This window comes from Rutilus rutilus (assembly GCF_951802725.1).
Source record: "Rutilus rutilus genome assembly, chromosome: 10".
In the NCBI taxonomy this organism is placed as follows: domain Eukaryota; kingdom Metazoa; phylum Chordata; class Actinopteri; order Cypriniformes; family Leuciscidae; genus Rutilus; species Rutilus rutilus.
The window spans coordinates 36,709,897-36,721,969 of NC_140215.1; the positions used below are offsets into that span (position 1 = coordinate 36,709,897).

Consider the following 12,073-nt stretch of genomic DNA (forward strand, 5'->3'; position numbering starts at 1 on the left):
AAGTCAAGTTTGAGCTCAAGATTTTTTTATGTATATAATTTCCATTACTAAAACATCTATTTGCCAGATTTCCAGTGTCCTACCTATAATTAATTTGGCGGGACAACTAAAAATCTTTAAAGTCATTTTTCTCAGTTCCACACTCTAGCGACTTAAGGTCTTTTGCCTTTGTAGGGCAGAATTGCGGTGATACAAATGAATTATTTATAATAAAAATATTCCATTAAAAATAAGAATCATAAATTTTGAATTCATAGTGACAGTAGATGTAAAGATGTATATGTAAATAAAATTAATACAATAATTCCCTATATTGCAAAACAAAAATGATTACACTTTATTTTAAAGTGATGTAGTTACATTATACTGAGTAGTATTAATCAACTACATGTACTAACTATATAGTTGGCAACCAACTGAACCCTACCGGACAAACACAACTGTGTTACAGGACACTGTATCCATAACTAAGACATTTCTAATTTGAGAAATTCTATTTGAATTCTATTTTATCCTTTTATTTTGCTGCTCTTTATGAGTTGTTCAGTGGAATATAGCGGATCCCCTGTGGCTCACCTGGTTGAGTGTTTGCTGTCAACAATAAATCCTTATTTGAAGGTTCAGTTCTGGAGGTAGCATAAATGGCAAAAGAAAAGCTTCCAAAAACCTTTTTTGTTTGTTTGTTTTGTAGGTTCAAAGCTGTCACTTGGGTCACCTCCAGAAACTTAGAGCACATCACAATGCTTGTGAAGAACGCTACATGAAGGCGCACACAAAAACTGTAAATGATGAACGGGAGAAGACCATGTTTTTATATCAGAGCATGAAAACAAAGGTTAGTTGTATTAAATGCTTTCGTGTATATACCTTCGGTTGCTAGGTCATTCTTGTGTTCGTAAAACAAGTGAACTTTGGGGCATTTTTCAACATCATAACATTGAGCTTGCCGTTTTAAGTCAGCAGGCCCTTCTAGTCAGCAGTTGACCCACACATTGGTTATTTTTTGGCATGCAGTAGAGGGCCTGGGTTAGATTTTGAGCCCAGGTCATAGTGCTCAGTCTGCACCCTAGACAGTGAGCCACAGATTCCCCAAAATAAAGCCATGGATCCGCCCATTGCAAGGCCTCTTCAGAAGCCTCATGAATGTTCTGGATAGCTGCTCTTCCCTTTTAAACCGAGAAGTTTTAGAGTTTGCTGAACTAATTTCCCAGCAAAGCTCTGACATTCAACTTCAACTGGCTCGCACTGAGATCTCCCGTCATTGCTCCAACACATTGAGACGAGCTCTTCATATTTTGCCGTTTTGAACTCGATGGCTTCCTCAATCCTGTCTTTAGTGGACAGTTAGTTCTATCAAAACCACTTGGTTTCGCTACCTATGTCAACACCATGCTTGGGCGGAGCCGTGTGATATGCGATGTTCTCTGGGAACTGAAGCTGCCTTCCTAGGTCAACCTGGCGCTGCCAGTCGTGTGCTGTGGTGAACAGTCCTCCCTGAGGAGATACTTCTGATAGGTTTAGCTAGATCACTTTTGACCCGTTCTTCAATGACACTGAAACATTCTGTGCCTATGTTCATTATGAGTGTGCACATAGTCTGGAGTTTCCCATTGCCCCTTGATGTCTTCTCTAGGATATCCTCTACATCCTCATCCAACTAAAGGCTCTCCTTTTACTTAGTGGCAGGTCACTTAACCTGACACTGTTCAGACTTCCTGCTTTGTATTGGGACTCATGTTGCATGGAGGTTATGGGGGGAGTCCTCCTCCGTCTGACCAGGTTCTGTAGTCGGCACCATGAAACTTGAACTGCTTGCTACTGCATTGCTCCACTTGTCCCTTCCTCAAGCATGCCACCGGTGTTTGGTGAATCATCAGACCTCTCAGGTTCTTGCCTGCCTACAGACTGTGCTCATGGTCATTACCAATACATTCGTCCAATAGGGATGCTCATCCAACCCGCCCACCTCCCCCCATTCTTAGATGACTGTCAGAAGAAACAGTTATTCACTCATCAGATGATCACACTCGTGCTATGAGTCTCTGCGAAAAAAGCGCCAATAATATCTGAATGCAGAGCAAATGAGAAACCTGTGTTGCTATCTTTTTTCTTTTGTTCATATTATAATCTTGTGCTTCTTTAAGCGCACATCTTCATGTCTGATTGGATTTCTTGACATATATCTCTATCAGCAATGACTCGACTCAATGGTTATGATTTTTTGCTATATTCATGCATCGCTAATGCCACTACTACTAGTATTGCCACTACAGTCTGGAAATTAAGTTGCATTGTTATTTATAAAATCTGCACACTGATTGTTTCACTTTGGACAGGCATTCATAATTGCAGTATGTTGTTTGTCTTGGCATTCCTGATCAAGACTTCTAACTCATATGTTTTATTCACAGCCTGACAGGAAAATGCTTGGATATGAAACAGAAGAATCAAATTCAGAGTTCAGCGAGTATATACCGGACACAGAGGATCAATCAGAGAGTGACAGGTCAGCAAAGGACGAGAGTTTAGCAAAAAATGTCAAACAGCAAAAGAGAAGAAAGGTTCAGTCAAAAACATCAAGAACTAAACCATGTAAAAGAAAGCGTGTGACACGTTCTAGTTCCTCGGCTACCAGTGGAACCAAAGAATCCTCTTCATCTGTTGAAAATGACACCGGACAATCCTCTTCATGTGACGAACGTGACAGCGGCGACTCCTCTTCATCGGATGAGCATATCAGCGGCCAATCCTCTTCACCTGATACTTCTAATGTGAAGGTCATGATGCTGAAGAAGAAAACAGATGGCGGCAGACTATACAACAAAAAGTACTTCTGCTTGTTCTGCTCTAAACCATTCAGTAAAATGGCTCGCCATTTGGAATCAAAGCACAAAGATAAGCCAGAGGTGGCAAGAGCAGTTGCATTTCCGAAAGGGTCTAAAGAGCGAAGATTACAGCTGAGTTTATTGAGAAATAAAGGGAACCGTTGTCATAATACTCGGGTGCTTAAAGAAGGAGAAGGACTGGTGATACCCCGACAGCAATCCATTGCACCAGTAACAGCAAGTGATTACTTGCACTGTGTAAACTGTGAGGCCTACCTAAAGAGGAAATCATTATGGAGGCACATGCAGAGATGCCATCTAAGCAAAAAAGTCAAAGGAATGAAGCCAGGAAAAACTCGAGTTCAGGCCCTTTGCTCGTATACTGAACCAGTTCCAGAGAGTGTGAATGCACGATTTTGGAAAATGGTGCTTGAAATGCATGAGGACAAGATAACACATGTTGTCCGTAAAGAGAAAATCATTTTAAAATTAGGGCAACATCTCTTTAATAAGCATGGCCATGATGTCACAAAACATGAATATATCAGGCAAAAGATGCGTGAGACAGGGCGACTAGTTCTCCAAGGAAAAGAGACTGGCAAGTTGAAGGAGGTGTCAGACTTCTTTGTACCCGCTAATTTTCCTCATGTGATTGAAGCAGTTCACATTGTGTCTGGTTTGAATGATGAAACTAACACATTCAAAGCACCATCTTTAGCACTAAAGTTAGGGCACAACCTCAAGAAATTGGCCAACATTATTGAATGTGAGGCAATGATGTCAGGCGATAAGAATGCTCTTAACAATGTGCAGGCCTTCAAACAAATCTGTGACACTAAATGGAGTGAGTGTGTGTCATCCCAGGCTCTCCGAAATTTGAGTGAGGCAAAATGGAACTCTCCGCAACTCCTTCCCTTTGCTGAAGATGTGAAAAAAATGCACCAGTATCTTGACAGACAGAGTAAGGAGTACCAAACAAAACTTGAGGAAGAACCCAGTAACAAGAACTGGGCAGAACTTGCAAAAATGACACTTTGTCAGGTAATACTTTTTAATCGTAGAAGAGAAGGAGAAGTATCCAAGATGTCCCTTATTGCTTTCACATTGAGGGATACCTCGTTGACTCATCCAGATGTAGAGCTTGCTTTGTCAGACCTTGAGAAGAAACTTTGTAAGCACTTCCAAAGAATTGAGATAAGAGGCAAACGAGGACGAAAGGTCCCCATTCTTCTCACACCGGATATGCTGACATCGATGGAGCTACTTGTCAAGACTCGCCGTAATTGTGAAGTGCCCGATGAGAATGTATTCATGTTTGGAAGACCACAAGCACTCAGTCACTTCAGAGGATCAGATGTTATTCGTAAGATTGCTCAAAGCTGTGGAGCAAAACACCCAGAGGCATTATCCTCCACGAAACTGAGAAAGCACATGGCCACCATGTCCAAGGTGCTCAACTTAAAGGACAATGAAATGGATGACCTCGCTGACTTCCTCGGACATGACATCCGAGTCCATCGGCAGTATTATAGGTTACCCGAAGGCACATTACAGCTTGCCAAAATAAGCAAGGTTCTTATGGCCATGGAACGAGGACAGATATCTGAGTTCAAAGGAAGGAATCTTGATGAGATCCAGATTGATCCACAAGGTAAAACAGGCCTGAGTTAATAACTAAGTAAATTCATTTACACATATTCTTCCATAGATTTTTTATTTTGTCAAATGCCAATTAAATTTTCAATTGATTGATTTAAATAAATAAACTAGCAGATTGAAAATGATCAAATGCCATGTTATGATCAGCTGGAACTCCATTGTTGGTTATAGACATTGGTTGAATGTAGCTGTTTAAAAACTATTTTGTTCGTTACTTATTAATTTTACTTGTGTGTTTACTGTGTTTTATAGAGAAAGTACTGATGGACAGTGATGGATCAGACTCTGAAAATGAGACCGGAAATGGTGCTTCACCTTCAGATTCAGCAGGTATGTAGTCAGCTACTGAAAGGGAATGATGGGAAAGCTAGAAAAGGCTTGAATCTTACTGGAAGAAAAATGTGAGTTTTTACTGATATTTAGGAGTGCTTGTTGAATATTCTTTTACTAAAAGAGAGCTATTATGTGTCCAGACAAATCAATGGAGTCCACTAATGAAGTTGAACAACACAATCAACAACCATCCAAAGGTAATACGATTTAAATTTAACAGGAGGATTATGAATACTTCTGATATTGTTTTACTTTTAAAGAACCAGTACTTTATGATTTGCATGTTTTCACTTGCTTTTATTTTTTTTATATCCTAGATAATATATATTCTTAAGATAATTTTATATAATTTTCTCTTATACATTTTTCTGAAAATAGTATAATTTATTCTGTGTGTACCAACAGAAAAAAAAGAGTACTTAATTGCACAGAGTGCCCCTTGCTAATGTTGGCATTATTGGTTAATATGAGAAGAGAAAGTGAAAAGACATTTTTGTTGTTTCAGCTTTTGATCTTTTGTTCAAAAGTATAAAAACAATCCCCTGTTCTAACAGTTACAACAAAACACAGTTTCATAAAAACAAAACAAAATAAACCCCAATATATTTGGTAAATTAGATGTGTGGCACAATTACTGGTACCCATTTAGTCAGCATTCTGTGCCATTACTGTATATTATCTATATTTAAAGTCTCCTCAGTTGTGCTCATATGTTTTATAACAGGCAAGGATAAAGAACCGCAGCCAATTGGCAAGGACTTGGACAAACCACACACAAAAAAGGGTAAGCTGTTTTTCAAATGTCTTATGAAATGTGTCACACTTTCCATTTTTTGTGAAAGTTCAGTCAGAATTAAGTCATTTCAATTGGAATCTACACAGAGACCCATTTATATTGACAACAGAGTTCCCTTAAAGGGTTAGTTCACCCAAAAATGAGAATTCTGTCATTAATTACTCGCCCTAATGTCGTTCCAAACCCGTAAGACATTTGTTCATCTTCGAAACACAAATGAAGTTATTTTTGACGAAATCTAAGAGGATTCTGATCCATCCATATGCATCAACGTCTTTGCAACTTTCAAGGCCCAGAAAGTTAGTAAAGACATCATTAAAATAGTCCATGTGACTACAGTTGTTCAACCTTAATGTTATTAAGCGAATACTTTTTGTGCGCACAAACCAAACAAAAATAACGACTTAATTCAACGATTTTTTCTCTTCCACGTCATTCTCCTACTCTGCTGACATAGTGTAAACAGTGCAGCGCTTCCGGGTTCTACGTCAGAACACCGGCTCACCATTGGCCGACGCTGGTCATGTGAGCACTACGACACATGCGTGTGATGCTGACACAGGAGCGTTCTGATGTAGGATCAGGAAGCGCTGCACTGTTTACACTACGTGAATAGCGTAGGAAAAGGATGTGGAAGAGAAGAAGGTTGTGCACAAAAGGTTTTCTCATCGCTTCATAACTTTAAGGTTGAACCACTGTATTCACATGGACTATTTAACTATGTCTTTACTTCCTTTTTGGGCCTTGAAAGTTGTAATGATGTTGCTGCCTATGGAAGGACAGAATCCTCTCGTATTTCGTCAAATATATCTTCATTTGTGTTTCGCAGATAAACTAAGGTCTAACAGGTTTGGAACAACATTAGGGAGAGTAATTAATGACAGAAGTTTCATTTTTGGGTGAACAAACCCTTTAAATTTCATGTGGAGGTCAAATTTGGTGAAAAGTGGAAAGTGTCTATATCTCAGTGATCTGTGCTGGAGTTTTGTATCAGCAGCATGGCAGATCCAAAGTGGAGGAAGTGCTTATTTTACTGGCTACTTCTCTCCATACAGCGTCTTTTTATGGACCATTTCTTAATCTGCAAGTGTTGTATTGGACAGAACTGTCTGAGAATTCAGGCTCGAGACTAGACGGAATGAAAATATATTTCCAATATTTATGATCAATATATGGTGTAAATATACTTAAAATGTATTCACCATATATTTACACTGTAAAATTGAGTGTACTTCGAAAACGTGGAAAACATTTATGAATTTCCTTAAATTTCAAGGGCGTTTTAATCAAATTTGAAAGTTTCTAATAGAAAAACATACAAAAGAGTGTCGGGACAATGACTTTGTGCATTTATTTGTATTTATTTCACTGAAACTTCACTGAATAAATACAAAAAAACATCAACTTAACATAGAAGTTAATAGAAATCACTTCAATAGATTTCTGCATATTGAAAGCAACATGCAGCATATTCTCAATGTTTCTTGTTCTTCTGCTGATGTTATAATGTTATAAAGTAGAGAGCCCAACTAAAGCAAACACTGATCACAATCTGGTGACTAATATTATATTATTTTCAATAAATCATCAACATCTAAATCTAAATCTAAATGTTAATTTCTCAATAAGAACTTGTGTAGACGTCTGACAGAAATCAAGTCAGTCTGGTTAGTAATAAGTGAAGCTGGTAATGCTGTTTGTGGAGCCGTTTAACCCTCCTCTGCTGAGATCTTCAGAGATCTGTTAGGCCCCATTTACACTGCATGGTTCAAGTGACCCGATTTTCTCAGATCGGATTCAGGCCTCACTCATATGTGGTAATAAATCGGATATGAATCGGATACGTGCATTTGCGTCTGCCATGTAAGCAGACAAATCGGATATTCCCCAGTAAATGCGAGTCATACGCCATTAAAAAAGGGACGTCAACTCAGGTGGACACCAACTGCGATCACATGACTTATTAATGGTGCGATGGAGGACGAAGGCTCAACACAGTGGAGTATTTTTTTTCTCCGCCTTACGAGAGCAATGTTTTGCTGAATTTTGAAAATAGTGCGGAAAGCAAAAATTCACCCGAATCCGCAGCCAAAAACAAATCATCCACCCGCCACTCACCCGCACCAATATTTTTGTCTGATTTAAGTATCCGTACCCGATGGTCAAATTATGTATTCGTATGTGTTGTTACGGGTGGTTATAAATGGATGATCATCATCTTCAACAGCGGACTCGAGGCGACGGTTGATGCGCGCATCTTTAATGGTAACATAATACACTGATGAATGAGCGCTGCTTTTAAATGAACATTTCTTTAAAACAAAATTTATTTGACAGAATTTTATTTTCTTAATGGCATAAACAGGCTTTACTCCCTTGAAACTTAAACTGGAATGGAACATAGGCTACTCATATTTTAGAGAATGTAGGCTAGTTAATATTTTCGTTAATAATGATTTATCATATCCACCCGCTACCCACCCGAAATTAATCAGAATGTTATTTTTATCAGCCTACTTGACCCGCCCGATCCGAGGATTATCCACAGAGCCCCCGCGGATATGACCGCGATCCGCGCATCACTATAATAATTTTGTCTGCTTCTGCATCCATTGCATATTGAACTGTTTTACTTCATTTTCTGGGTCAGAACGTCTACGTTTGGTTGTTTTGGCAGTGTATAGTGTAAATGCAAATATCGGATACGGGTCACTTTTAAAAGATGATGTAAGCGGGTCGTCAAAAAAATCGGATATAGTCAGCAAATCGGAATTGGGCATCAAGACCTGCAGTGTAAATGCGGCCTTAGTGTTTAATGTTCTGTTGGGGTTTAAAGGGTTTGTGCTGTCTGAGTTTCGTGGGTCATCATTGTGCTGAAGAACAGAGCCTGTGCTTCAGTCCAGCAGAAGAACAAGAAACATTGAGAATATGCTGCATGTTGCTTTATCTAAAAACTATGTAACTCTATTGGAGTTATTCTTTTTTAAATGCATTTATTCAGTGAAGTTTCAGACATGCACAAATTATTTACAGTTTAATAAATAGAAATAAATACGAAGTCTATCATTGTCCCAACACTCTTAAGTCTTTGTACTAGCAACTTACAACTTTGATTAAAACACCCTTAAGAAATGTAAGGAAATCGTGTTCCTCATGCTTTTGAAGTACACTCAATTAATGACATTTTACAGTGTAAATGTATTATTATATATATTAAATAATTATAATTTATAATATATTATTAATATATTCTTTTATAAATGAAAAGTGGCAATTCCTTGTGTATTATTCAATATATTGTAAAATATAACAAATATTTTCAGTATATTTACACCATATAATATATTGATCATAAATATATGAAACTATATTTTCATTTCCAAGCAAAATCCTTATAACTGTGTTTTTTAAGATCTGTTGCCGTTGGTCACCGTGGGCCAATATAATTTAAGCATGGGTAAACCCCTCCCGTTATGTGCAGCTTTAATTAGGTCCTATATCGTAAATGTTTAGTTTCTAAAGGCTTAAACATGTAAAGAAAAGAAAAGAAAAGAAAAGAAAAGGAAAAGGTCATCCTGTACAAATGCACTTCAATTTCCCAAGCAGTATTTATGGTTATGACCAATAAAACCTAAATATTTTGTCATGTTTGGCTTGGTCCATTTTCGGCCCTGGTCCATTACACATTTTAGATAGTGACTAAATTACCAGCAATATTTTTTTCAAAATATTCCTTTTTAATATAGTATCACTGTTTATATTGTTGCTAGGTATCATGCTTGCAAACATGTGCCATAATTTACAGATTTTCAACCATGCTAACTAGATTTTAGCAAAAACGTATGTATAAAACTGTAAAACAATGAGAGAAAAACTGAAGATCATGTATTTATTTGATATGTTATTCACGTTCATGTCGTGTGGGATAACAATTACTTTTATCCCAATCACAATTACTAATATTTATTTTTATTTTATTCAGTATCTTCACAAAACCCACGGAGAAAGTGGTCTAAAGAAGAGATCCAGGCTGTGGAAAAAACTCTGATGGACTACATCCACTCTGGAAAGGTTCCTGGTAAAGCCCAGTGCATGGAGTGCATTGAAAGGTCACCAGCAGCACTTCGGGGGAGAAGTTGGGAGGGGGTGAAATTTTATGTTAAGAATCGTATTGATGCCTTAAAGCGAAAAATGTAGAAGAAAAGGTCGTTTAGCTAGATGTTTCTTCTTTTTCCTGTTTGTTGAAGGCAACAAGATGTTCAAAATGTGTTTCAAAACACAAGTTAAATAAATGTTCAAGAGCATTAAGAAATCGTAGATTCTTGTTTTTGTTGTAATTACCCAAATTTTCAAACTTTTCTTGGAGAAATGTTGTCCAAAACTGTGGCACATTTGCATAAAAAAAAAAAAAAAAAAACCTTGGATAGATAGATGGATAGACAGACAGATATAAAGACATACAGATGACAGATTGATAGATAATACAGACAGATAGTTTTGTGTTGAGTTTAAGGATTTAAAAAAAAAGACAGCTTAAAGTCCTTACACACGGAGTCCAAAATTCTCGCTCATTAAAAAATATACGACCTCACTTTGTGTCAGGTTTCGTACAAACGAAGCAGGCAAGATGGTAAGTTTGATATTTTAATAGCAGAATGGATCGGACACAGCGTGAATGGTGAGTAAAACAGGAAGTAGAGAATCAGATGAAGCTTAACTGAATGGTAACCAAGTCTCTCTCTTTCTTATCCAGATGAAGATGATGAAATTTCTGATGACGGAATGAAGACTGGCTGAAGAGGATCGGGATCAACGGTGAGTATGCAGGTAGGTAAAGTCTTGTAGGAAAGGAGTCTTTGTGTCTTGTATTAACATGTATAGACGAGACCAGACAAGGAGTGAAGGGAGAGTGCTGAGTATATGGATCTGGATCTCCTGGATCTGTCTGCTGCCTTCGACACTGTGAATCATCAGATCCTTATGTCCAGCCTCTCATCACTGGGCATCACAGGAACTTCACTCCACTGGTTTGAGTCCTATCTCACAGGTAGGTCCTTCAAGGTCGCATGAAGAGGCGAGGTATCCAGAGCACATCAACTGACCACAGGGGTTCCCCAGGGTTCAGTTCTTGGTCCCCTCCTCTTCTCCATCTACACCACATCACTGGGACACATCATACAGGCACATGGTTTCTCCTACCACTGCTATGCTGATGACACACAACTCTTCCTCTCGTTTCAACCAGATGATCCCACAGTAGCTGCACGGGTCTCAAGCTGTCTGGCGGACATCTCCACATGGATGAAGGAACATCACCTGCAGCTCAACCTGGCAAAGACTGAGCTTCTCGTCCTCCCTGCCAATCCATCTCTACAGCACGACTTCACCATCCAGCTAGAGTCATCATCAATCACCCCATCAAGGTCGGTCAGAAATCTTGGAGTAACGTTTGATGACCAGCTGACCTTCACAGATCACATCTCAAAGACAGCTCGATCATGCAGGTTTGCACTGCACAACATCAGGAAGATCAGGGGCCTCATTTATAAAACTGTGCGTAGGAACCTTACTAAAAGTGTACGTGCGCCCGAAAGCCAAAAATGGCGTACGCAAAAAAATATTCAGACTTATAAAACCGTGCGTACGCCAGAACCTGCGCAGAATTCACTTTATAAATCCCAGTCAGTGGAAGATTGTGTGTACATGCGTCTCCACCCGAAATAACCATATATGGAGCTTACAACGCCTAGTTTTACTATGCAGATCCTCATCTACATATCATTTGCATATGATTATTCATCCACGTGATAACTTAAACGTTATCACGTGGATGAATAATCGCAAATGATATAAACGGTACAAGAAACATTACATTAATACAAATCAAGTATTTGTCTATCCTTGCCTTGTTTTTGAATAGCCTACATAAATCAAATAGTGTAAAATACATTTCAGAGAAAGTTTTTTTCAATCTTTTCCACTTGCCGAATTGTATTTTTAATTGATTTATATTTTTTATGGAAACAGATAGGCCTTGGGCATTATTTGCACGAAACTATTTTCTCAGACAATCTGGTATTATCATGATAAGCAATTATCTCTGTGGTTAAAACATTAAAGCACGCCACAGGAAAAGTGTTCAAAAACAATCGCATCCACAACAAATATTTCTAATGATTGAATTTAAAAAAATGTTGTAACTTCAGTAATGATTTCATGTTTAAGTGTTTAACTCCATTAATTTGAATGGCATATTTAATATAAATGTTTATATCAGAAGTATTTTATTTATTTAAACTGTTATTTGCGTCAGTTTCACTAAACGGCTCAACACGCTCGCTGGCGCGGACATTTAAGAAGGAATGGATATTTGCTTCAAGTGACAGGCTTGGTGATTGAAATTGTATTTGTATAATCTTTCTGTATATGTTTAATTTTCTTTAGATTTTCTGTATTAAAG

The 12,073-nt window shown here is 38.1% G+C and overlaps 1 protein-coding gene across 1 annotated transcript; it reads left to right on the forward strand.

Annotated features, from left to right (window-relative positions):
- The first annotated feature begins 2,109 nt into the window (after positions 1-2,109).
- Positions 2,110-10,437, forward strand: LOC311298997 (uncharacterized protein). The gene is made up of 5 exons (XM_084422379.1): positions 2,110-4,476; positions 4,737-4,814; positions 4,958-5,014; positions 5,542-5,601; positions 9,596-10,437. The coding sequence occupies exons 1-5, from the start codon at positions 2,397-2,399 to the stop codon at positions 9,808-9,810; spliced, it is 2,490 nt and encodes an 829-aa protein (XP_084278505.1). The 5' UTR covers positions 2,110-2,396; the 3' UTR covers positions 9,811-10,437.
- Positions 10,438-12,073: the final 1,636 nt, after the last annotated feature.